Source organism: Lonchura striata, chromosome 2 (assembly GCF_050655825.1).
Source record: "Lonchura striata isolate lonStrDom1 chromosome 2, ASM5065582v1, whole genome shotgun sequence".
NCBI classification, from domain to species: domain Eukaryota; kingdom Metazoa; phylum Chordata; class Aves; order Passeriformes; family Estrildidae; genus Lonchura; species Lonchura striata.
This window is the reverse complement of record NC_140704.1, coordinates 6571728-6597676: the sequence shown is the minus strand read 5'-3', so window position 1 is coordinate 6597676 and position 25949 is coordinate 6571728. Positions and strand designations below refer to the sequence as shown.

General features: G+C 41.7%; 1 protein-coding gene across 9 annotated transcripts in view; it reads left to right on the top strand.

Moving 5' to 3' along the window:
* The window catches only part of PRKAG2 (protein kinase AMP-activated non-catalytic subunit gamma 2), a 236458-nt gene that overhangs the window by 86989 nt on the left and 123520 nt on the right, over window positions 1-25949 (top strand). For 8 of the 9 annotated variants that reach the window (XR_014953200.1, XM_085572911.1, XM_085572912.1 and 5 more), the window contains 2 exons: window positions 3115-3186; window positions 14224-14503. Coding sequence is in view for 7 of the 9 variants with exons in the window: in XM_085572911.1 (XP_085429037.1) it covers window positions 3115-3186; window positions 14224-14503 (352 nt within the window). In the remaining 2 variants the exon portion in view is untranslated. Of the gene's footprint in view, window positions 1-3114; window positions 3187-14223; window positions 14582-25949 lie in introns of those variants that run through there. The other variant, XM_085572917.1, reaches the window with a different exon arrangement.

The window sequence follows — 25949 nt, the reverse complement described above, 5'->3', positions numbered from 1 at the left end:
AAGCAGGGGTGATGACAGCCTGTGGTCTCTGCAGAAGTTGTCTGTCCAAGGATCCAGTGCAGGACTGATGGACACAGGGCTCGAAGGCCATTCTGCAGCCAGGGCTCTGCAGTCTGAAGGACTCCTCCTCCTACCAGGACATCACTGTGTGCCTTGGATGGAGTTTTAAATGTCTCTGCAGAACCATGTGGTTGTCCAGGGAGCTGTTTCCAAGTGGAGCAGAGCAGGAAAGCTGTCTAAGAACATCTCCAGTCCCCAGTCCCCAGTCCCCGGCAGAGCAAGCCTTCTGTGTGTATCTGTTGGCATCAGATCAGAGCAGTCACAACTGTGACAAGGGCAAGGGCTGCACCATTGGTCTGTCAAGAGGTCTGTGGTATTTTGCAACACTTTTGGAGCAGTTTTTTGTTGGTTTTGGTTTGGTTTTTTTAAGAGTTACTGTATCATCAAGTGCATCATCACGTGTTTCTGGATGAAGAGGAACACAAGAAAGAAATTGTTATTTTTCTGTATTCTGCAGAAATATTAATGAAGGGGAAATAGCCACCTAATATTTCCTTGCTTAACCAACAGATTGGAATCAAGAGAGCAGCATTTGTAGCCTGGTATTTGATATATGTATTTTTTTCCTTCTGTGAATGGATGCCTTTATATATATAATTCCATGAAAGACTAAAAAACTGTTAGGTAGCAGATACAATTATAGGCCTTTTCACAAGAGTAAAAGTACAATTATTACCCACTTTGAAATGTTCAGCACTGCTGTTTTAACAACAAAAGGTCTCATAGTGCCAAGAAAGCTCCAGCTTCAGTTAATTTGGCTTACAGGTAGAGATTTGTTCTGGATGTAAGGATAGATGAAGTCACAATACCTCCATGGTATCTGAGAGTTACAAATCAGAATAGAGTTATCATCTGGATTTCATGACTTAGGACTTTAATATATATGTGGCGTTAAATTTGGAATTGTAAATGAGAACTGAAATTCAGCTCCTAGAAAAATAGTTGTATCTACCTACCCTCTCCTGATTTTGAAGGTTTCTGCTCAAATAAGACATTTTAGTTTCATTCCTGGCAGTTCTAGATTTTTCTGAACAGCTTTTTCATTTCTAGTTAGATGTGTAGATATGTGTCCTTTTCAACCCAGTTTCTGCCATCCAGTCTCCAGCCCTCCTAAATAGCAGCTTTCCTCCCTGGAAGTTACACCAGGGAGTAATATAGGGGTACTAATATGTGGATCTCAAAAGAATTTATTTTCTTCATTTATTCCATGGAAAATTACCTAGCACACATCAGATGCCAGCTTCTGCACTACTGAAGATGGGTAGAGGAAAATGTTGGTAAATCCTTTGGCTAAATTAAACATGAGGGGATATGTTTTTGTGTAACTTTCATTAGGCTCTTAAATATCTTCCCAGAGATTCTTCAATTAACTCCTGCAGTAGCATATGAAATAACAATAATAATAATAATAATAATAATCATCATCATCATCATCATCATCATCTGTATACTGATGGTGTTTATAAATGCCATTTATGGCTAAATAATTTTTATATGGAGTAAGTAATTTTAATCTTAATTTTAGTCTCTTCCTTAGGTTTTGAGATGTTTCCTTATGTTTTTATTTGCAGACAAAGGTGATGTGAAACACAGACGCCCAGGCAAGAGGGAGATGTTACATAGCTGAGCTTTGTAGATAGCTCGCATTGAATGTGCATGGATAGGGTTGGGAGCAGAAGAATTTGTCAGGAATACATTTGTTTGGGGCCTAATGATTTGGGGCCAGCTTGGCCAAGCCTGGCTGCTGCTTTTTTTTTTTTTTTTTTTTTTTTTTTTTTTTTTTTTTTCCTTTTTAACTTGGCATGAATTACTCCCATGTGTTTCAGTTCCAGTAATTCAATATTTTGTTCCTTATTTTTGTTGCTTGTTATGTAACCAGAATATTTTCAAACACTGCTAAGAATTATGCCTGAGTTATACACAATTTTTGAGCATATTTTGACTTTAATAGGATTACACAAAGCAATGTGATTAGACCTGTGGCTGCTCTGAATTCTGAAGACAAGCAAGCCCTGCAGACTTCATGGATGGTGCTAATTTTTAATTAAGCTCTGTTTGATCACAAATTAGGTTTACGTGAAATTGCTATTTATTTATATTTTGAACTCTTTTAAATGGATGCAGATGTGGTGGCTGAGAAGCACTGAATCATTGTGTGGAAAGGGTGATGCCTCGCATCTGGGAGGTTCTGTTTTGGGGAGATATTCCTGACATTTAGAACACAATTTAGGGCCCAAAACTCAGTTCTTCAGCACACAGTATTAGGCAACTTCATGCTTCTGGTCACAGACTTGCTCATTATGTACTTTTCTGATCAAACAGATGCTCAACTTGACACTAACATAATTTCTTTATGCGTTTAGAAAGAAGCTCTAAAAACCCTGTGGCTGGAACATGAAGTATCATAAACAGAACAGACGGCAGGAGGTGGAATATAATTGCAGTTTGTTTTTGTTAGTTAAAAATGAGCATGTGTGCCTTTCTTATGCTTTATTGTCTTCAGTCCTGCAGAATTGGGTGCTCCTCTCCCATTTGTGCAGGTTAATCTGTTATTTCCTCCCTGAGCACCATGTCAGTTTTCTCTGTCTTTTTTTAGAAGTTAGGTATTTCCTAGAATGTTGACATACTTTCATTCAGGTTGTGTTTCTTGCCATAAATATGCTTTAAGATCATGCATCCCACTAAAGGCAAGATAGGCATTTGCTGAGCAAGTGGATGTGTTTAAACTATAATTTCATACCAATTTTTTAATGGGATTTGGGTACCTCCGTTTGAAAGTTTTAATACAGGACTTTTGACTTTGTGCAGGTGGTTTTTGATGGTGATTTGATGCAGGTGCTGCTGAGGGCTGCCTGTTCACTTGTAACTCACATCTGACATTCTTTCACAGCCCAGGAGAACCAGCAGAGTCCGTGGTATTGCTTGCCAGCACTTGCTGTGTGTGAAGCAGTGGCCACTCTGGAAATAGACCTGTGGGCTTCAGTCATGGGGTTCTCTGATGGAAGGAAGAAGGCATTAATAAAATACATCCATTTTTCTTCTCTGTCCTTGCAGGATCTCAGCTCATTTGCCATGCCATTCCTGGACGGTGATGTGGAGAGCACGGACAAAAATGCTTCTCGCAAGGTAGGATTTATGCAGAGCTTCCCCTTCTTTGCAGTGCTTGAATCCCTTGTGGTGCACACAATTTCACAATTTGTAGGGCTTATAAAAGCCTGGGGTTTTCGTCTTCCCTGCCTTACCATTGACCCGTTGTGAGTGGTGCACTAAGGCAAGCCCAGTGGCTTTTGCAGACCTTACCATGACAGTGCCTGTGCAGTAAAACCTGTACAGGTATTGTTGTAAATATTGCAGATGTTGTGTGTAACACAGCTCTGAATCAGAGAGCATAGCTGTTGCATAGCTGTTTTCTCAGGAATATCTTTACCTTGCAAAATCTGAGGTGTTGCTGCAGACATATACACTGCCCAAGGAGGGATGTGTGGCTGTTAGTAGGTTTTCCTGGAATTGCCTCCTGATGGCTGCTCTCTCTCTATGGAGGGTTTAACTGTTCACTGTGCTTGATCTCTCTGTCCTTGGCACTGGAAAAATGAACTGCCTTCATTTGTTGAAGCCATAGTGGTAGAGCCTTCCTGTGAACAGAGTCAAAAGTTTCCTCCTCAATGTGGGATTAACTCAAGGTTATCCTTCTGGAGGCATTGATTTGTTTTTCTGATGCTATTAAATTAAGCCAGTGTAGTCACAGAGTTGTCTTGCTTTAAAAAGGATCAGGGTAGCACATTCAATGGATGACATTGGGGATGGTTATACAGTGCCTGCACAATCTTCAGAATTATAAAAATGGTGGGTGGAATCTGTCATCTTCAGGTCCTGGCCTCCTCATTTTCACAAAGCACTGAATACAAACAGGTCTGCTAAATGGAAGCCTCCAACCAGCCACGTTCTGGGCTTGGCAAAGAGGGATTTTCCTCTGACCCACAGACAACCCCAAAAGCTGATCTCCAGTTACTCTGACGACCAGTTTCACTGGTCACAGTATTTACAAGTCTGTACATGGACCTACATGACCATTAAACCTGCTACAGGCCATGTGGCGCAGAGTCTGCAGGTTTAGTTTAAGGCAGGCAATGTAATAAATACTCCTTAGTGAAGCTGATCTGCATCTAGAACAATAATAACTTGGCTCTGTTGACAGCATGAGTTTCTATTTCTTTGCTCCCCACAGCTAAGGACAGACATTTTAAGAATTTCTGCAATCCATCATCAGTTGAATAAGTTTATAACATTGGCCTTGCTTTTTTCTGTGTTGGACCTTTTAGACTGAGGTAGGAGTTGCTGATGCTGGGGAACTCTTGCAGATGCCAGGGAAGCTAAAATATACAGTGCTACCAAAAGGTGCCTGTTTGGAGGGTTTGAATAAAGTGAACAGTGTGATGTTTTTGGAAGGGATAGTTATGCTGGAAGAAGGCAGGGGTTTCTGGCAAAAACTTGGTTTTTCCATTTATCACCTTCTTTCCACAAAGGTGAATCTCAGTCATGAGGAAATAATGTGCCAAGGCTAATTGCTCTGATGTGCAGAATTACATGATATCATTTAATGACTTCCACTCTACCATTCCTGAATCCTTTTGGAAAAAAAAGTAATTTTCTTCCAACTGGTCTCAGGACTATTTTTTTACAAAAGCATGGAATCACTGAGGTTGGAAAAGTCCTCTGAGATTATTGAGTCCAACTTTAGATCACCACCTGGCCTTTGGTGAGTTCATGTCTTGGGAGAACTGGAATAACATTTCAGTAGTTGCCTCGTTTTTTGTAGCACTGCTAAATGCTGGAGCAAGTTCTGCTTATGGAAGTGCAACTGGCTTTGGAATAAGCATGAAGTTGGGGCTTAACATCTAAAGTTGTATTTTTAACTGACCTTTTTGACTGAGTGTGTGAGACCTAGTGTTTTTTCCTACTATTATACTTGAGCTTTGTTCAACATATGCAACAACATGGTAAGAAGGGAGCTGGCAGTGCCCCACTTCTGATAAAAAGAAGAGATAATATTTCATCCATTGCCACACAATGGATTGACATCCAGTGTGTCATTTTCCTCAATGAGAAGTATGGGACTTTTGCTGGTAGGGAGTGATGAGTAGCATCAGACTGCAGAATTTATTTAATTCTAACTAAAACATTGCCAGTCCCTACTGCTGAAACATAAAAATGTCCCCAAGTTACTCTTCAAGGAGGAAGGTTTTTCTTAGTTCAAGTTTGAAATCGATGTATGGCATGAAACTTTTCTCTATTAAAAGTCAGTATTTCATCAGTAGTTTGGTTTTTTCCATTCACTCATCATGCTGGAGACAGGCAATTCATCAGAGGTGTCTCTCTTCCTGCACTTAACTCTTCTGTCACCTGGGCTATAGATCAAGAGTAGTCCACAACCCATTTTTCCCATCTGCCATTAATGTAATTCTCTGCTCTTTTTGAAGGGCTTTTAGAAACTGAATTAATGTTTTTCTCAGAAACTCTCAGCAGTTTTCCATGCAAGTGTCTCTCAATCATTATCCTGTGACAACAATCCTCATTACACAGCTAGGAAATTCAAGTCTAGAATTATTTGTTCAGCTTCACATAGAAATTTTTTGGCAGCAGTGGTAAAGTGACACACATTTCCTGAAGTTCAGCCTTAATCACTTCTCATTAATATGTCTACTATTATAAATGATGTATTCTTCTTTCCTTTATGACTAAAGGCAGGAAGAGGATAAGGGATGGTTTTCACCCTCTTGTTTTGAAGATGGAGAATATCATACTGTGAAGGATCTTGTGTAGAAATGTTTGGCATGGTGTGATGGAGAAAGGGGCCTGGAACAGGTATTTTTTTACCCTTCTTATTGCCAGACAAAATGCCTTAACACTTGTGTGGTGGCTTTGTCTAAAGAAACTGGTATTGCTGGCTGCCCCATGCTCAAAGGTGGGGCTCTCCAGAAATGGCTTAAATCCTTCCTGCACAGAGGATCATTAAAGACACAAATATAGACAAGGACAACTGGGAGCTGAAAAGAAATCACATTTACTGCATTTCCTCAGCCTGGGAAAAGACAGTGGAAGAGGGGAAGTTTAGAGACCTGGAAAATCATGAATGATTGGGAACATCATTCAGAAAATAATTCTGGTACAATGTGGCAGGGCAGCAGTCAGGGATGAGTGCCCCTCTGTACCCAAATGGCTCTATCAGTTTTAGAGGCCTTCACACCTTGAATGTTTATAGATCTTTCATCTCAAATGTAGGTTAAAGGATAAGGTGTGGAAATTACAGGAAGCTGACAGCCATTACCTTCAGCTTAAAGCCCTGGGTTGTGAATGATCAAAAAGAAAATAATTACACAGGAAACTTTTTTATGAGGTGTCAGCTAGCAAATTATAGATGGAGGAGGGAGGAGGTGGGAGAAAAGACATTTGAGGAATAATATTGATCCATTTCTTTATGGAAATAACAGAATTGTCACAAAAACATAGACAAAAGCTTGGAAAAGGAGTGTGCATTAGAATTCTTTTCTCTGTGTGGGGACAAAGCTGGGGAGATGTTTATCTTAGATTACAAAGGTGGCTCTATTCTATTAATAGCTTAAGTGTCTTTAAAGCACAAGCTGTTAAAGTAAGGTATTTTAAAATTAAATCCAAACAACGCTGATGAAACACTCTTGAATGAAGTGGTAGAGCTTTCTCTGCCAAGTGTTGATTGTGAATAAATCATGGAGCAGAGATGAAGTTTCAAAAGACTGCAAAAAAAGCAATTACCATGTTAATATTTATGATGTTTGCAATTAGGATAATGTACAGGTTTGTCAAACATTAGTCCTGAGCAAAACAATGAAATAGCTAGTGTTGGATAGTTAATGATGCTGTTATAATAGACTCATTTGGATTGAAATTAATTGTAAATGGCTCTTATTGAACAAATGTGGGTGTTTAAATGAACTATAAATTGGGTTGAGAAATGTCATAGCGTTGGTGTCATGTATATAGAAAAGTAGCACAAGCCATTTTTATTTAAGAAACTGGAATGAGACTGAATAAACATGGAGCCTAGTAAATGAATAAAAACCTGGCTGCTAAAATAAATGGAGACTCACCAGTGGAAAATTTTGTTTCCAGGCAGACAAAACATTCTGTTGCTGTACTATATCATACCTTATCAGTGGTTTGAAAGATAGACCGACTCATTACTGGTACAATTTATGGTTCATACAAAAATGAGAGGGTAGAGAGTGGTAAATTCTGAGCAAGAGACTCTGATGCAGAATGACATTACTCACTTAAAACACATTTTGCAAACAAACAGCCTATCTCCATTTGACCAAATTGTGATCAGTTACACCTAGGAGCATCTAATGCAGACTTTTTGGGAAGTCTTTCATGAAGCCTGGGTTAGAGTTTGAGAATAGCTGTAGGTAATCAGCTATTTGTGGATTCTGGATGTGACTCAGTGGTTAAAGGATTAGTTTGGGTTCAATGAACAAATGTACAATGTACAAATGAAGGAATAGAGTGAAAGTAGAGGTTTTGTTCTGACTGTTGGACACTAACTCACTGTTCTGCTATCAGCAGTGCAGGGAAGTGTTGGTGAACTAGAATCAGACCATTGCAGGAGTGACTCCAATACTGAAAGATTCCAAGCAGTGTTTTGTCCTGCTACTGGTCCCAGAATTGTTTTTGTTTTGTCCAGTGACTCATGGGAATGGCATGACCAACCCCTAGATAAGGGTGGAGAAGAAATAAAAAAAAATTTCAGCCTCTCCTTCCTCATTCACTGGGAAATAAATCTCCTTTGGATTTACTTTTAATTGACCATTTTTAATGAGCAGTGAAGATGGGGAGCAAGTCATAGGGCACCTGCAGTTGCAGGGAGCTTCAGGTAAAGGACAAGTGCAAAAACCACTGCACAGTGATGTGCACAGCTCTTCCCCATCCTCTGCTTTGAAATAAATGTACTTAGGGATTAGGAACTGGACAGGGAGCAGCCCTGCTCTTCCCTTTCCTAATGCCTGCTTTCTATCTTTGAGCAGCCCTGCTCACTGCTGGAAGCCTTCCCCTGACCATGTGTGCAGCAGTGCAGAGCTCTCAGAGCCTGCCAGAGCAGCCAGCCTCATCCCATTGTATTTTAATCTGGGAAAGTGTCATTGTTGTTTAGTTTTGGGAAGTGACATCTCTGACCTGTAAAACACGGTGCCATCTCAATTGGTACAGCTCATGCAGAACCAAGGGGAATGGTGCTGAATGTGACACTGGGAGAGCAAGTCCTTCATTACCTTCCTTCAGTCTAATGAAGTCAGCTCTTGTGTCTCTGTGAGCTCTTTTATTCCAGCAGAATGAGAAAATCATCCAATTAACTTTATCAAAGACCTTTTTTTGCTGGGATTCAGTGGAAAGGCAGGAAACAAGTGCAGACATCTATCTGGTGTATTGTCTCTAATTGTGTTTACTGTCCCTGTCAAGGATGGTGGGAGGCAATTCCTTTCCTGGTCCTTGCCTTTCAAAAAAACTTTTAAATGAAGAGGCAAAATAAAGGTCAAATAACTCATTGTCGTAAAATTAAACAGAACTCCATAGTGCTCCATAATTGTCCTCACTGTTCAGGGCTGGAAAAAAAGGGAACAGAGCTTAGGAGTATTTTATTATTTTCACTTAAATTCAGAAGCATTTTGAAAATGTTTAGATTGAGCCTATTTATATTTGACAGAAATTTTTTTTCAGCTTGTTTTGAGAAGTGAAGCTAAATTCACCACAAACTGAGCCAGAGCCAGAGATTTCTCAGAGAGAGCATCCTCTGGGAAAGGCTTTGTGCTCAGTCAGGGATCTGTTGCTGGAGCACCCTTGGCAGGACAGTGGGGAGGATGGCTGTGAAGAGGTGCTGGGCACAGGCAGTGCCTGGATTTCCAGCACAGTCTCTGCCTGTCCATGGTCAGGGTCTTCTCAGCAGAGCTCATGCATTTTTCTGGGCATGCAGCTTTGGCAGGACAAGTCTCTCCCCTGAAGTTCAGTGCTCCTTAAATTCTAAGTTGGGACCAGAAATTTCTTCTTAGAGAGGACTTTATCATGCAAAAAAAGAGTGATCAGTTTTCCAATATAAATCAAAGGAACAAAAATTATAATGTTGGGAAACTTTATGCCTGTGGCAGGGCTGAGATGGGTGGTGTGAGGATGACAAGAGACCAGTTTGTGGTGAAATATGAATAGTTTGCTATTTTAGCCCATTGCACTGGGGATTATCATATGGTAGTGAGTAAGTGTAGTGTACTTCAATATTTCTTGTGAAATAAGATGAAGAATTTCAAGCCAGGAAGGAAAAGATTGGTATTGAAAGGATGAGTGCTGGATGAAGGGACAGAACTGCTGGGATTTCCCCAACATCACTCCTGGGTCTTTGCCAGTAAAACTGAGACAAAAAATAGAAGCACAGCAACCAAATTGGTGAAGATTCAAAGGAAGGTGTTTTTTTTTTTTAATCATAGGGAGGGATCTTATACAGGAAGACCTAGATGACCTTCAGGGTGGATAATTCTTAACAGCACAAGATACAAGTTTGTTCACTTGATGTATGTTAAGCAGAGCAACAAGTAAAAGAGGTCAGGCAGTGTTGTCTTGGTGTGAAGATGAAGAGTTTGGGCACAATCCTGTTACAGTGCCAAACTCTAGCACCTAGGAGAAAAGAAGAAGAGCTTAGGAAGAGTGAAAGATTCCATCATCCAGGTGAAATGACAGGGACAGCTTTTGTACTTATTCCTTGTAGTGAAATCTTCCAGAGCTGCTTGACTTGGGGTGAATGCCCCACCATCACTTTATGCTTCACTCAAAAAATGGAATGCTAAGTCTGCTAGATGCCAGACACTATAAGACATGTCTCATTTTTTTGCTTTGTTTTCAACAGTGGATAGTTCTGGATGTATTTTCAAAACATGCCTGTGATCACTTGGTGTGTACAACTGGGCAAAATCTCTCCCTGGTCCCCAGCTGGGGATCATTTCGTGCTGCAAAACATGAAAACTGGTAACAATTTAGAGCATTTTAGGAGATTATTTTCTCAGTGCTGTGCGAGATAGCCAGTTTAGCCTTGAACAAGTGCAGTTGGTCACTAGAACCAGCACATCTGATGTAGAACAGGGCTCTGCTCTGTTGCTTCAGCTCCCTTGGGGAGCACATTGCTGCAAGCTGAGGGTAGGGTTACACTGGCACTAGCACCAGGCTGCTTATTTAGCCCTATTCCAGCTCCACTGTTCTCTACAGGCATAAGGTCAGAGGCTGACATTTCTCTCCAGCATAACCAGTTTTAAGATTTAAGGAGTCCAGTGTCGAGCAGAGAGCTCAAGGATCCCATTTATGCTTTGTACAAAGCCAACACAGGACATTTTTTGTTGTTGGTTGGTTGGTTTTTGGGGTTTGTTTGTTTTGGTTGGTTGGTTTGTTTGGTTGAGTTTTTTGAGGGGGGAGTTTGGTTTTTGTTGTTTTGTTTTTTTTTTAATAGCTGAACAGTCTTAGTAATTAGAAGAATTTTTCATTTTTTAAATTCAGTATTATTTGCGCATTGATTAGCATTGTACTTGCATTGTGTGTTTGGATTCCTTATCTCCAAGAGGCCAATTGTCTGTTTGGGATAAAATGAGCCATATCCCCACATGCATTTATACTGGTTTTAGGTGTGTTTCATATTTCTGCCCATTCTCTCTTTACAGCTTCTCCTGGACCAACACAAAGTGATTCACAGTGCTTACTAATGCAAGAAATAAGGGTGTAATACTTTTATTTTGCTACTAAAGCTCAGCTGGGGGAATAGTTATCTTTCCAAAGCACATGTGGGAGTTTTCTGCCCACCTGCCTATCATAGCTTTAGGGAATGAGTCCAAAAAGCATGAAAAACAGGCTGATGAATGATCTAGCTGTGTAACCTGCCACTAGCATCACTGCCAGAGTTGTCACACCAAGTCTGCATGGACTGATGAGTTTTATTCCACAGCAAAGATTCTTCTGCATTCCCAGCTGAAGTATGAAAATGAGCATTGCCTTGTGGCTTTTGGATATGCTGTGATAACTGTTGCAGCTGATTTTACTTGCAGAAGTACCTAATAATCTTTTAGAACTTGCAATCCATCAGCCACAAATGATATTCTAAGCAAGCAATCCTGTTGTAATTCCCCAAGCAAAATCACAAGTGTTTACCCACCGTGATAGTGGGTGTAACCTGCGTGTAATTAACAGGCTGGGGAAGAATTCAATGCAGTAATTTCCTTTAATTTGATTGCATGCACATGTGTATTTAGCAGTGTGTCCTTGGTGCTCTGACAATTAATTAATTCATCTGCCTGGCACGATGGAGAGAAGGCAACTGGTTGTGATTGCAGTAAATAAAAACACCCTGCTGCTTCTGCTCAGAATTGGAGAACAATTTGCTTTTGTATCTGGCTTGCATGTAAAAGGGAATGCTGACCTTTTTTACAAATTGTTGTTTGACATTTTACATCTCTAAAATTGCTTTAGTGTATAAGGACACAGCAGTTGTTTCGAAGTGTCTCCTATCAGTGTGTCATTTTAACCAAACAAGCATGCAAAAAAAGTTAACATGAAGCCTTAAGGGTAGTTCCAGAATTAAGTCCTTGGCTTTACGAATGTCGTGGCTTGTCACTTTAGGAAAAAATATAATGAACTTACCATCCTGGAAAAACACCTAAACTACAGTAGCAGTGGCAGATTTGTATCATGATTAAAATAAGCTAGAAAATGTTCTTTCTCCTCACTTTCAGGCAGTAGATTTGGCAGCAGATCTATTTAAATTGCAATGCAGTAGGAGGTGCCATTGTGCTACTTGGTTGTTTCTTGAACTGTATAGTTGTGAAGAGAACAAGGCATAAGTAGTCTCAGATGATTTACAAATGATATTTTAGTAAAGTTAATGAGCTTTTATGAGAAAGCTATCACTTTGGGACTGTTTTACCCATGACAAAAGTGCAATTTGTTTATTAATTTCCTATAGCATGGTTATTATTCCTAGTCTCAGTTGAGGGACTGTGCCCTGTTATTCTTGATAAATACTCACTGGGAGACAGTCTGAGTGCTGGAGGACTTAGAGTGGGAATAAAGAGGTACAGTCCTCATGGCAGAGTAAGTTTGTAGTTTGGAATGAGTTTTCAAGATTGCACATAGAATCTGTGACAGAGCTAGGAGGCAGACCTGAGCCTCAGGCAACTGCATTAAGCATGAAACACTGCTTTTTTCTTCTCTTGTGGAGACTGTCCAGAGTCTGTTGTTGCTTTTGGTAGTTGCTGTTGCTTCAGTTAGAATTCATTTATCTTTTTCAAAAATTTCCCCTTGAGGGCAACTGCTCCCCTAATTCATCTGTAAAAGGACAGGTATACGTTTGAGACATTTTTGTCCACACTGTCAAAAACAGGAATGCAGTTACAAAACAAAGTTGTTCTGTCTCTTGTCAGACATCTCTGTGCTATGCAAAGGAACACAAAGAGAATTCATCATCCAACCTGGGCTGTGCTGGCCAAGTCTGTGCCCCTCTCAGTGACCATCTCTGTGACATGTCTGTGTCCATTTCCCAGACAAGGTGCCACTCGCCCTTAAGGTTAGAAACCTTCCCAAAAGGGAGACTGTAATCTCTGCAGGCCTTTCTGCAGTTCCACACATCAGGACCTGCTCCAGCTCTGTCCCATCCCATGTGGAAAGAGGAGCTGGTCCAAAGTGTGTGTGCAGGACACGGGTCTACAAGAAGGGGGACCCTGGGTTATGGAAGGAGCAGCTATTTGGCCTTTATGCTGCTTGTACATGTTTCTACACATGTTTTGGAGCAGTGAATAAACATTATTTTGAAAAGAGAGTTATTTGCATGGGTTTTAAATTTTGCTGACCCTTTTTGGTTGAGTTCATACAAGCAAGCCCTTCACCAACCCAAAGGAGAGCATATGTGCCTATGAGGTTTCCTTTCATCTAAATCATCTTTATGAAAGAAGCTATTTTTCCCTAAAATTACTCCCATGGCAGCAATGCCCTTCCCTAGCTGGACTGGCACACATCAGGAGGCATCTTCACAGGCATGGGGTTGCTGGCTGCTCCATCCCTCCTGGTCAGTGTTGAGTAATTGGGCAGAGAGGAGCAGGCATGCAGGGGGCTGTGGGCACATCCACCTTGGCCTTGGCTTAAGCATTCCCTGGTGACTGAAACCCACTGCTCTCTTCTGCCAGGAACAGAGCCCTTCATTCATGAGAAATGCCCCCAGCTAAAACCAGCAGCCTTATATCCACAGAACCACTTTGTGCTTCCAGAAGGAGATCAACTCTCCGTATAGCCCAGGCACGTGCAAATCCCACAGAGATTTTGGATCAGCTTCTGTTAATTGTATGGGGAGGAGAATTTAATCTTAGTTCCTTTTTGTATTGTTGTTTGTTTTTCTGGGTTCTTTTCTCCCCCTCACTGGGAGAGCCTGCACAGTGCAGAGCTGTGCTGTGCACACATTTACACTGCTGGAAAGGCAGCCCAAGTCCCAAAAGGGATCCAGCTGTTAGAAAGGTCATACCCGAGCTCAGGTAATCAGCAGGAGCATCATCACTCTAAACTGGTTCCTCTGTTCTTGTCAGACACTGGAGTTGCAATCCCACAGTTGTGGCTGTGGCCAGCATCATAGGGGCCTGTCAGGCACTTGGGGACTTGTGTGCCGTGCTGAATCACATCAAGGAATGGAGATTTAAGAACTGTGGGTAGGTGCTTAAATTCATGGGGAAGATTTTGGGGCACTATGTTTCCTTAACCACGATCACTAAATTAATTCATTGCCAGTCATCTTTCATTTGTCCGAGGAAGGAAGAGGGGTAGGTGACAGATAAAAGCAGTAGACAAATTCCTGCGTTATATGTGTGATAATAAAATGTGCACACTTTGAAATGTTTTTTTGAAATTCAGGGTGTCTTTAGGAGCAAAGGGCAGCATGAGGCCAGAGAGGTGGCACACACACACCTGTGTGTCAGTGGAGGCAGGTGCTGGGGAAGGTGAGCTCTGGCTAATCCACCCCCACAACAAACAGGAGTTGGCTCTGTTGAGACAAGTTCAGAGATCCTGGAGGACTGAACTGAACTGAATTAATGGAAATTTTTTTCTTCCTTCTTGTCTCCTCCTCAGGTGGACGAAAGCTACTCAGCCGGCAGCCCTTCCAAAGGCCTTTTCTCAAAGGGGCTCCAGAACCGACCTTCCAGCCCCGTTTCTGCCCCTGTGAGATCCAAACACAGTCCTGGCTCACCCAAAACAGTGTTCCCCTTCCCCTACCAGGAGTCTCCCCCACGCTCCCCACGCCGAATGAGCTTCAGTGGGATCTTCAGGTCCTCCTCCAAAGAGTCTTCCCCCAATTCTAACCCGTCTACCTCTCCTGGGGGCATCAAGTTTTTCTCCAGATCAAGAAAAAGTAAGAAATTGCTCATGTTATTTCAGGAAGATACACGGTACCTCTGGGCTTGGCCCATTCTTTACCTGCGGTAGTGAAGTAAGTGCAGATGAGGCATGTGCTGATTGTTCATTCTCTCTTTCACTGACCGTGTGGTGTGGGTTTCTGACATGCTGGCCATCAGGTGTGACTTCTGGACACCTCCGGGGCACCTTCACAGGGCTGAGGATGGAAATCACACTCCTGTGCTTTGTTTAGAAATCCTTTGTCCGCGTTTGGGAGTTTTCTGGGTGGTTTCAGCGAGGCCGGTTGGATGTCAGTGCGAGGACTTGAGAACAGCTGAAGATGTTCATGGGATGTGTGGTGGAGGGGACATGATGTCACTCAGAAGTTACAGGTTCTGTAGACCCCAAAGAGAATTTTAGTTGTATTCTTTAATTGGTATTTATTTGCCCTGTTGTAGAAAGGGCAAGCGACCTTTGCTGGATGGAAATAAATTTAATTTATTTCCAGTCAAATGACCATTAAGGGGATATTTGAGCTCCTCTGCGAGAATATGAAAAGCATAACAAACCTGCTTGGCTCAGAGCACTTGCTATATACAGCTTTATACTGGACAAAGGTTTAGCTCTTCAGCAGGGGTGCCATTAACACACTGCTAGAACTCAGAAATGAGCAGGACTGGGGACGTGCTTCAATTTAAAAACTTTCTTACTCGACGAAGTTTCCCAATGCTGGTCAACAAACCAGACCTGTCTGCATGAGGGTTTGGTGGCTGTGGGAAAGAAGCAGAGTTATAGGGGAAAGAGAGGAATAATATATTGCTGGATTGTGAGACCATAGTGAGTTTTCTGTCTGTAAACAGAAGAAATAATGAAAATTTTTTGGCAAATCTTCTGTGACAATGTAGGTACAGAATTGGTCACTCATATACCTGTGTTGGACTATGTGTTTCCTGCAATGCACTGATAATTTTCAGTGATTTTAAATAGTAGAGAGGGACCTTCTTGTTTTTTTTAATGAGAATTTATCTTAAAATCATTGACTTTAATCAGAACAAGTTATTTCATAATGATTTGTGCACAAGAACACAGCAATACAAACCCATACAGGATTTTTCTCTTTATCAGAAGTGTTGCTGAAGGTTAATTGAAATGGTATCTTTTCCACTCCTTGCTTCTCTCTAAAACACCATCAGGAGGTTAAAAATAGGAGTCAGTGTTTCTGGAGGACTCAGAGAAGGCTCTAAATATCTATTCAAGGACATTTCTTCATCCCTGCTTGAAGTTCAAGTATGCTTTTTACGCTCCCCTCTTGTTAAAACTTCACAATAATTAAAATCCATGTAAGTTCTTCTTGCTTATCCAAATAGGTTCAAATATGGCCTTTAAATATTGGCAGTATTCTGCTGATGGAGTATGCAGAGAAGGGCTCTGCTGCATGAGTAGCAGCAATTTAGACTGCAGAGCAAAGACATCCTGGGACTTTGTCATCAACTTATCTGAGCAGCCAGCACTATTTAAGTCCTAGCTAGGTACAACAGAATATTAAATAAGGGAATCTTCCAGGAGTCAGCAAAATCCTTTTGATAAGGTCACACCCCTGCCTCAGGAACAGGCTTGGAATGGGGCCATGCTATATCTGAGCCATCAGAAAATATCCATGACCCTGCTGCTCTGGGAGCCTTGCAGGAATTGCACTGGGCTTGGGTGCTCGTGGTCTTTTGTTCTTAGGGCAAGAGAGACAGCCTCCTGGAAAGGGTGTGCTGATGTTAATTGGTGTTTAAATTGATAACTCTTCTCTTCCCACAGTTTTTTGCAAAACAGAACATTTCCTATCTTAAATGCTTTCACAGCATTTCATTCTCTTACAGCGTGGCTCATGCAGACACCTGCCCTTCAATACCACATTAAATTAGATTTTATCCAGAATGTGCTAAACAGGGGGCACTAATGAATTACACCCTTAGGGTTTACTATATTTAGTTAACTTTGATAGGATTTTATTTAGCAAAACCCTTTCAGGACTTCTGGAAAAGTATGGGTTAGCATTTCTGCTGTATTATTATATTTTTACAAGCAATACTTCTGCATTCTGCTACTTTGCAAATGGAGTAACCCCATGTACTACAGAAGAGTAAGTTAATTGGTTATGTGCTACTAAAAACAAGGTCTCTGTGGCTTGAACAGCATTTCCTGAGAGACAAGATTTCTCAGACACTCCTCAGACAGATACCTTAGACTTTTGCAGAGGTGGTGTGCTGAGGAGCTCTGAGAAAAGCTAAATCATCACGTGGCTCCACATTTCCGAAGGTGCATAAGTGCTACACTGCTCAAAATTGCCACAACCTATGTGATTAGAATCCCATTTTCTCAGCTTGGGATGCCTGTGTTAAAAGTGAATGGGACTCAGGTTGTTTTATCAGTTCTCTGACTGAGAGTGCTTTGAGTTCAGCTGGACTTGCTGTGTTTGCCTGCCTTTACATCCCTGCTGGTGCTGGATTAATTGTGTTAAAATTAAAATTAATCTTAATTAATTAAGACTGCAATCTGAGGATTACCAGCAGGTCAAGGGAGGTCATCCTCCCCCCCTGCTTGTCACCAGTGAGACACATCAGCAGTGCTGGGTCCAGCTGTGGGCTCCCCAGTACAAGAAAGATGGGGACATCCTGGTCCAGCACGGGGCCAGCTGTGGCTCTTCTGGGAAACTCTGCACTGGAGTCCTCCCTTTATGTTTACAGCAAATCTGTGTTTTATCCAGGCAATCAGCAATTAAAAAAAAAAAAAAAAAAAAAAAAGCATCAGATAAAAGTTCACAGGGACCTGGGGTTTGTTTTTATCCCTCACTTTATCTGAAAGGAGTCTGTGCTGCACTCCTTTCCTGTCATCATGAGCAGTATGTGGGGGAAAGTAGGTGCAGTCCTTGTTTTAAATAACATACCCTGTCTTCCATCAACTTCCTCCTCCCACGCATAGTTCAAAACATAGACTAACCTGTTACTCTGCATATTCCTTGTTTTTCTTGGAAGCAACTTCTTCCAAGCTTGTTTTCATTTTAAAGACTATGTGTGGTATTCACAGCACTTACTTTCCCATGTAGTTGCTCTTTTCCCAGCTAAATTATTTTGCCTTTTGAATACACACAGTTTAGGAAGGGCTCTAGGATAGGACAATGTTAAAACAGAAAGTGATTTGCAGATGTGAAACTTAAAATATTTTCCGCTTCAAGCTGGGAGTTTAAATGTTTTGCTCATCTTCAGTATTTTCTCATTGGAGAGAGTTTCAGCAATATCCAAGGGCTCATCTTTGTGCCTCTTTCCTCTGGTTACCCCAGTTCAGTATCTGGTCATAACCCCACAGCTCTGATCTGACAAAAGATTTGGCTTGACAGAAAAAAATACCTTCCCACAGCATGTACTTGGCTGCCAGCCACTTCAGGTAGTTCATAAGTAAAGGCAGTAAACTGCTGGTTGGGGCTTCACATTCAGCCTCCCACCTTTGCAAAAAATCCACCTCAGGCCCCCATGGGAGAGTCTCAAGTGACCTTTTTGGGTGAGGTGTGTGCTTGGCCACTGGGGCAGCCCCTTCCCTTTGAGTTCACTACAGAAAAATCCAAGGCAGCTCTTTGCATGCTGGGTTTCTGTACAAGTGCTCTGAAATTTAATCATCAAATTGATTGAATTTTTCATTTCTTTTTTGTTTGAGAATTTCTTTGCACTGTTAGATTGACAGCTGAAAGCTGAATATGGATTGGGGGAAGCCTGGCTTTGAGGTGAATATGAATATGAGGCTATGGGGTGAAACTGCATATGGACTGGGGGTGAATTAAGCCTGGCTTTGAGGTGGTGCAGAAGGACTTTCTAATGCTGTTCCCTGAACAGTGATGCTTGGTAAATGCATCCCCTGAGTGCTGCCCACCTCACACCTCCCAGAGCCAGGTGCTTTCTGCAAGTGGATTTTGGTTCCAGCACCTTCAGCCTGTAACAATCCAACACTGTGTGTGTGTATCAAAGGACAGGAGGGGTGGTTGTGATTTATTGGGATGCAGTGGAAAATGTTGTACCTGGGTGTGATGTCAAAGCAGAGAATAAGGGATGGTTACCATGCTGGGATAGAGTTAATTTTCCTTCTAGTGCCTGGTACAGTGCTGTGTTTTGGATTCAGTATGAGAATAACTTTGTTAACTGCACTGAATTTGTGTGGCCAGGTTTTGGTAGTGGGGGGCACTACAGGAGTGGCTTCTGGAAGCTTCCCCTTTGTCCAACAGAGCCAGTGCCAGATGACTTCAAGAAAGACCCCAGTGCTGGACAAGGCTGAGCCCCTCAGCAACAGTGCTAGCACCTCTGGAATAACATATTTAAGAATGGGAAAATATCCTGCACAATTGAGGATGTACAGCTCAGTGCCACCTGCAGCAGCGTGGGCACATGAGCAGCCATGGAACATTAAAATAATTACATTTTAATTGGATTTGAAGTGCATTAGTGTGACCTGTAGCTTGCAGTAGGCTTCCACCGAGCTGACACTGATTTCACAGATTTTTTTTAGGGACAACAGGAAGAAAAGGTGAGTGAAGAGGTGCAAGTTGAAGTTTGAGGGGCTGCAAAAAGTGATTTCAAAATTGGCATTGTGGAACTGCTTGCCAGTTTGTTTTAGGCCAGCTCACAACTGCAGAACTGCTCTCATGAGGCACAAGTTGGGACCTGCTGCTCCAAGAGATGGTTGAGTCCTGGCTGCAGTGGGGAGGCATTTCCCATGTGTGTCACTTTTGTGAGAGTTGTAATGCCAAGAGAAAGCAGTGACACTTCTCAGTAAAGCAAACTGGGGTGGTCCAAAGTAAACACAGGAGGATGACCTGCCCTGGGAAGAAGCACAATGTAGATGACACTTTTCTTGCATGAGCTCTCCCTGCACAGCCAAAACATGTACAAATAAATGAGAACAGCTTTCTTTGACTGAATGGAAATCAGGGAGCTACCCCTGCAGATAGGCTAAACTCAGGTACCCGAAATATTTTATTAAAAGAAGATGGTTGTGTAAAATTTAAGTCATTAAATGTACCTTTTTTGGCGGGTGTGTCTCTTTTGAAGGACATCAGAGTATTTTCCAGTGCTGCTTCTTCTTCTGAAACAATTGGTTCAAGTACCAGCAATACTCATGACACATTAATGATGCTGTCAGTTTTACCAGCAAAGGAAATCAATTAACAGGTTTCTATTGACCTAAAGTTTTGGCTTGTGGCGCATGCGATCAAAAGATAAATTTAGCTCAGAATTTAAAGTTGCTTCTGGAACATTGAATTGAAAATTGCCCAGCTTTGAAACACCTTGATGCTGGTGTGGTCACATTTGAATCACAGTGAATTTTCACTGCACTTCAAAAAGGAAATGTTTTTCAATATAAAGTTTTCGTGTTCTGCTTCCTCTTAATACGTTTTTCTCCTTCTGGTATTCAATACAATTAACTCTGGTGCCTAAAGTAATCCATAATGAGGACTCCTGGTGCTTCTATAATAATGGTCCAGATGGTATTTTTTTCAAAAGACTGGGAGAAGCAAGGCAGAATTGTTGTCATTTGCCTTATTCAATTCTAATAATTTATTTTCTTGTAGAACATCTCATGGTTAGATGATGCCCTCTGTGAGAAAAACCTATGACTGTACTGACTTTTACCCATAGATGGAGCAAGCAGCTCTCATTTGCAGTAACCCAGGGAAGAAATTGGGAGATCCCTGCCACACTGCTGCCAGATTGTGCTCTCATACCTTGACAGCGTTTGGATTGGGGCTGATCTCTGCTGAAATTTTTCTTCAGCCATTCAACTGAAGTTCACTGCCTCCCAAGATTTTACTCCATGTTTGTGATATTTAGGTGACAGCTTGCAGAGAAGTGAGCTTAACCCAGGACAGGCTGTTGTGGAGGGTTGGCTGCTGGGCACAGACATTTCATCTTTTCTTTCCTCAAGCTATTTCCCATCATTACTCTTCAGGAATGTTTTCCTGCAGGATGGCACCATACAGTGAGTGTCCTTCCTCATGACAGCTACTGCAATCTGCATTTGGATTTTTTTTTTTCTTTTTTTTGCTAAATCAATACATTCCTCCCATGGTCTTGGAGCCTCCCAGGTTGGTCTTTGGACCACAACTGCAGAGACCCATCAATTCCAGCCTGCACTGAACAGCTGAGACCACTCCATTTCCAGTTCTTCTCCTGAGTTCTTCCCCATCCTTCTGAATGGGCAGGCAGGTGGGATGCAGAGGGAAAGGGCAGGAGGCAGCTTTGATTTGTGGCTGTGACCCCCATGCAGGATAGGGCTGCTTGGTCCAGGTCCACTTTGAGGGGTGATGTAGACTCTTCCACAGTCATCCCATAAAACCTGGAAAAGGTGAAAAGTTGTTTGTCTTGCTTTATGCTCCAGTACTGGTGTGCAAGGACATCTAATCATCCTTTTTCAAGCTTGCTTTGCCCTCAGAGGCAGACAAGGGGACCAGCACTGTTCATTTTAGTCTCATCTACAGTAGAAAAATGACATTTTGCAGACAAAATGTGTCAGCACTGCTGCAGCTAAGCTGGTGCTGCATAGATGGCCAAAGACCAGCCACGTTCAGCACCATTTCTCCTGCCAGTTACTGATGTCTGCTGTCAGCAGCAGATGATTTGTCTGGTTAAAACGTGCCTATGGTGATTGTTCTTAGTTTATTTGGAGATATCTTTCTGTCTTCCCTTTTCACCTTAGTTTCTTATGGTCAGTCTTGTCTCCATAGGGAGAAAACTTGTCTCCATAGGGAGTATACTTCTATATTCCTCCCCTCTCTGTCTAGGCAAGGATTTTTCAGATTGTCTTCAAATTTCTAATGATCTCTATGCAGTCATTTAAAAAAAACCCCAAAACAATCCCTAACTTTCATTTGTAGGGTATGGGTCAAAGCTGTGACTGCATTCATTCCCATTTTTTATCTCTTTCCTGGGGTTTCAGCTGTGGAGCATAACTGCAAATAATCAAACTTTTTAATAATAACCAAATGATTATTTCTTGTGATGTATGGACAAGACCTTAGTTTTATATTTGGTCTCCTAGAGGCTGCTGCTGGCATGAAGGGGAAATAGAAACTGCAGTCTGAACATCTCCAATGGCTGATGAACTGCTGCTCTTTGTGTCTTTTGATAAAAGTTGTCTGAAGGGCATTGCTGATGTGCAGGTGACTTTTCCACACAGGCAGCAGTGTAAGCAATAGTGAAGCTAAGGAGAGTGCTTTGCTGTCTTAAGCTGTCTAACCACAGGAAATAAATTGTGGGGGGAAATTTTTGTGGTTGTGGGCTGTTTATATTTAGCTGTCTGTATTTTACAAATCCAAGAACATAGGTAGGAGCAGACCATCAATTATATTTGTGAGTCCATTTTCCATTTTGATCAATCATTTCAGAATTTGGTCCCTAAGCAAGTATTTGTTTATAAGTGCTGGAGAAATCCTATTTATTTTAGTAGGTTTGTCCACACATTTAAAAGTGCATTGCTTTTCCTGATTCTAAGTGAATGCTTGTCCTAATTCCACTGAAAAAGCATTGTGCATGCAAGATTTGTTTGCTATGTGTTTGGAGTCTGGAGGAGTAATAATGACTTAAGGTATCAGATCCAAGTTTTATGGATATCATGGGTTATCAGCTTCTTAGGTAAAGTGCTTGGAAAATGCCTCAAAAATGGACTGAATAAACATGATAAATTTCGACTCAATCAGTTTTCTGATCTGGAAAAATATGTAATGAAAGGACCTGATCACAAGGCATAAAAATGCATGGATTGAGGAATACAGTGTGTGTAGTAGAGTGGGTAAAATGCAGTTAAATCCCAGACTCAGCTCTTTTGTAGCCCTTCTTGGGTCAGTGTGAGTTATGCCTGAGCTTGGTCTGATTTTAAAAATAAAATAACCTCCATAAAAATGATGGTAAATTGCTGTGCATTGTGAGAGTCAGTAGGGCAAGGAGCTGATCACTATCATGTCTCCGTTTATAGGCTTTGTGGAAATGAGCCTTTGCTTTCTCAGCCTTTGGCCTGTGAAAACATCTTGGAGAGCTCTGCTGATAACCAGTGATTTGACTGAGAGGGTTTTATAGACTTCACACAGACTCTGCTGCTTTTCTAGATTTGTTTCTTGCTTTCACATGTACATTTTCCCATTGACCATAAAGCCAGCTGAAGGTAACATCCCCATTTATATGGGAAGTGATCACAGGCAGGCACTGCAGTGTCTCACTGAGCAGCTATAAACCATCCCATGAGCTTCCAGCAGCTGCTTTAACAACTCCTCTGTTCCAGGAGTCACTGGCAGAGCCACAAAATGGGCAAGGAGAATCTGGATCATGTATTTGGATTCACTCAGGGGCTGGAACACCTTCAAGTTGTGTAGTGATCATCTGGCAGTGGAGTTGTCATTAGCCCATTTGATCTGTACAGCAAATTTAGAAGCAGGTTGGTTGGTACTGGGAGGAGGAAATGTGGAAAAACAGAGTAAAAAGTATAAAATTCTGCATGGTGCCAGGTTTGGGATATTTTTTCCACATTGCCATAGTAAGTCAAATAAATATCAGCCTGAATTAGGAGATCTAGAAAGAAGTCTTTTGTTCTTGTAGTTTGACAGAGGTGAAACTGCTGTGGGAATTGTGTAATTCCAACCTCGGTCACTGATCTAAGTCCTGTTCTCCTGGATCTGTGTAGTGCAGCTGAATCTTTCCATGCTGCCTTCTCCTTGACCAAAGTGAGCTCATGTTTCCTTTGTCAAAGACAAGGAGAACAGGGATGCCACGTTTTAAAATTATTAGTTCAGGATTTTCTAGCCCAGTGAGTTAATTGATTTGAGGTTTATTGTGAGTAGAATAATAAACACATCTGCTGGAGAAGGCTAGAAGTTAAAAATAGTTTAAAATTACAGGCAAAGTCTTCTACTGATGTCAGAAAAGAGGTCTGGAGTCTAATTTTTGGACAGTGATCTATGAATGGTTCCTATCCATCTGAACCTTTCAATAAATTTGATTGATAATCCATCAAAACTTCTGAAAAGCTTCCCTGGCACAGTGTGGGACATACTGAATGAAGGACAACACTGTGCAAAGGACTCAATAACCCAAATTCAGGTTTATAAAAGCATTTTGTTACTCACAGGCACTCACATGCATGTTAGCCAGAGGTCCATGCTCCCCAAATTTTGCACCATTTTGTGATTTGTCCTCTCTGTGCTGCACCAGGGTTGTATTGAGTGGTTTGTGCTGCTGAGTGGGTGTGTGGGGATGCTCACAGAAAAAATGGGGCAGGGAAATGAGGATTTGTAAGGGTACAGTGTGAAACTGGAGTAAGCAAAAATGTAGTGAATGTGATTTTGAGAGTAATGCCCTGAATAGAAAACTTTCTGACGGGAAGATTTTAGTCAGTAGAATAATCTCTGATTATCCATCTCTGGCAATTATCTGTGATTGGTGTTCTCAGACAGTGCTGCCCCTTTGGTCTGTCTGGGTATTAGAATTTGGTATCCAGCTGAACACCTAACCAGTGCATCTACAGAGCATTGCTGAAAGATTCAAATGGCAGAAATTAACTGATTTATGACAGTCCTAAAACCAGCAGTGGTGACTGCTATAAATGACAAACCTAAAAGCAGCAGAGAGCTTACAGAGGTCCCTGTGCCTGGGATCTCTAAGATGGATCTCAAGCACCTTCCCACCAGGGAAGGCTGATTCTAGAAAGGGCACCAAGTGTTCATGAAATCCAAGTTTCTTACTTTAGTTTTATAACAAAATAAAGCAAACAAAAAAAGGGCTGTGGATTGTTTTGATTTGTTGTTGTTTTGGATTTTTTTATGTATAAACTTTTTGTTATGCCCTTTTCTTTAGCAGTTCACAGAGTATTTGAACATTCTTCTGTATCTTAAAAAAAACTCTTGTCTTAGATGATGAAAATATTAATGTGTGTAGTTGATATGTGAAACAAGTACTCAGAGGCTTTGATGATCAACCATCAAAGCACCTCAGTTCTTTAGTTAAATTATTTTGAAGCTTGCCTTGGGTTTCCTGTAAGCACACTTTGGCTGGCAGCTGTGGTGGGTTTCTTTGTAGTTTGCTTCTTGCAGCATCTCCTGCTCTTCACAGCTCTCTGAGCCCCAGATGTGAGTGGGTGCAGGTTGGGAGCCCTGTGTGGGTGTGTGACACGGGACCCTGGTGACAGGAGCAGCTGTGCCAGCCCAGACTGCACCTCCCTGGCAGCTCCTACAGCTCTGTGAAACGTAGGTGCCCTCCTGTGGGCATCCCACTGCTGCTCCTTCTCCTGTGGAGAGCCTGGGAGTGCCTTGCCTGCCTGGAAATGCCTTGGCTTAGGTTTTGAGCTAAGAACCTTTGATTATGCTTGCTGTTGTTTTGTTTTGTTGCCTTTTTTTCAAAAAAAACTTCTAAACAATTAAAACATCAGGGACTAAAAGCATCCCTCTCTACAAAGTGTAATTTCAGCAGTTGTTCAGGAAATGAACTTCTCTCCTCATCCCAGGAGAATTTAACATTGCCTTCAGGTCAGGATATGACACTCCATCTCAAGGTAGACATTTAATTGCATTGATAAATGCATGGCCCACAATGCAATTAAATGTTGGCTGAGGAGCACGTGTTGAGGTAAGCCATTAATCAAATATTCCTCAACAAACACCATTATTTGGCAGTACAGAGCATTTCATTTCAGGGTCACTGTGGATGTATCAGCCTCACTGCCTGCCTGAGCTGGGCAGAAGGTCTGGTGTCAGATTTGTTTGCTTAACCTCAGTATAAGGTTTCCAAAGCTCTTCATGTTCAGTCTTTCCATGAAACTGTTCAATGGTGAGAGAACTGCACTTGGCAGCCTGAGCTGTAGCTCACACAGGATGGAGCTGTTTGCACTAAAGCTTTTGCTTCAATTCCTCTTTCACACTGACATGCCCCAGAGCACTGAGCATTCCAGAGGCCAAAACTGGCTGTTTTTCCATGCAAAATAGAGGTGCACATCTAAACTCCACAAAAGTCAAGACTTTTTGGAGGGAAGGTGAAAGAATTTCACGTGAGCTAATGCTTAATGCAGGAGCAAGAGCAGCTACAGGTGGCAAATGGAGCCTGTGTGGTTTATTCTGTGTTTAGCATCTCTATTAGTGCTGCCTCCTTTTTGTGTGGTAGACAAGGGGTGAGTTTGGCCATGTTCAGTGCACTTTTAAGGATTTCTGAAAGACAAGAAGCACCAGTGGCAGCTGAAACAAGTAGCCAGCTAATAGAAATGGGGTTTTGCCAAAGGAGTCCTCAGCAAGGCAGCACCAGCCTGAAATTGTTCAGGAGAGTGAACCTCAAAAATGAATGCATGGTTAGCTGAGTTTTGTCTTTTAGAAGAAAGTATTGCCTCTTGCAGCAAAGCTGGTTAAAATGTGTTTCTACCTCCATAAAGATCAAATTTTGCTCTGTTAGGTGCAT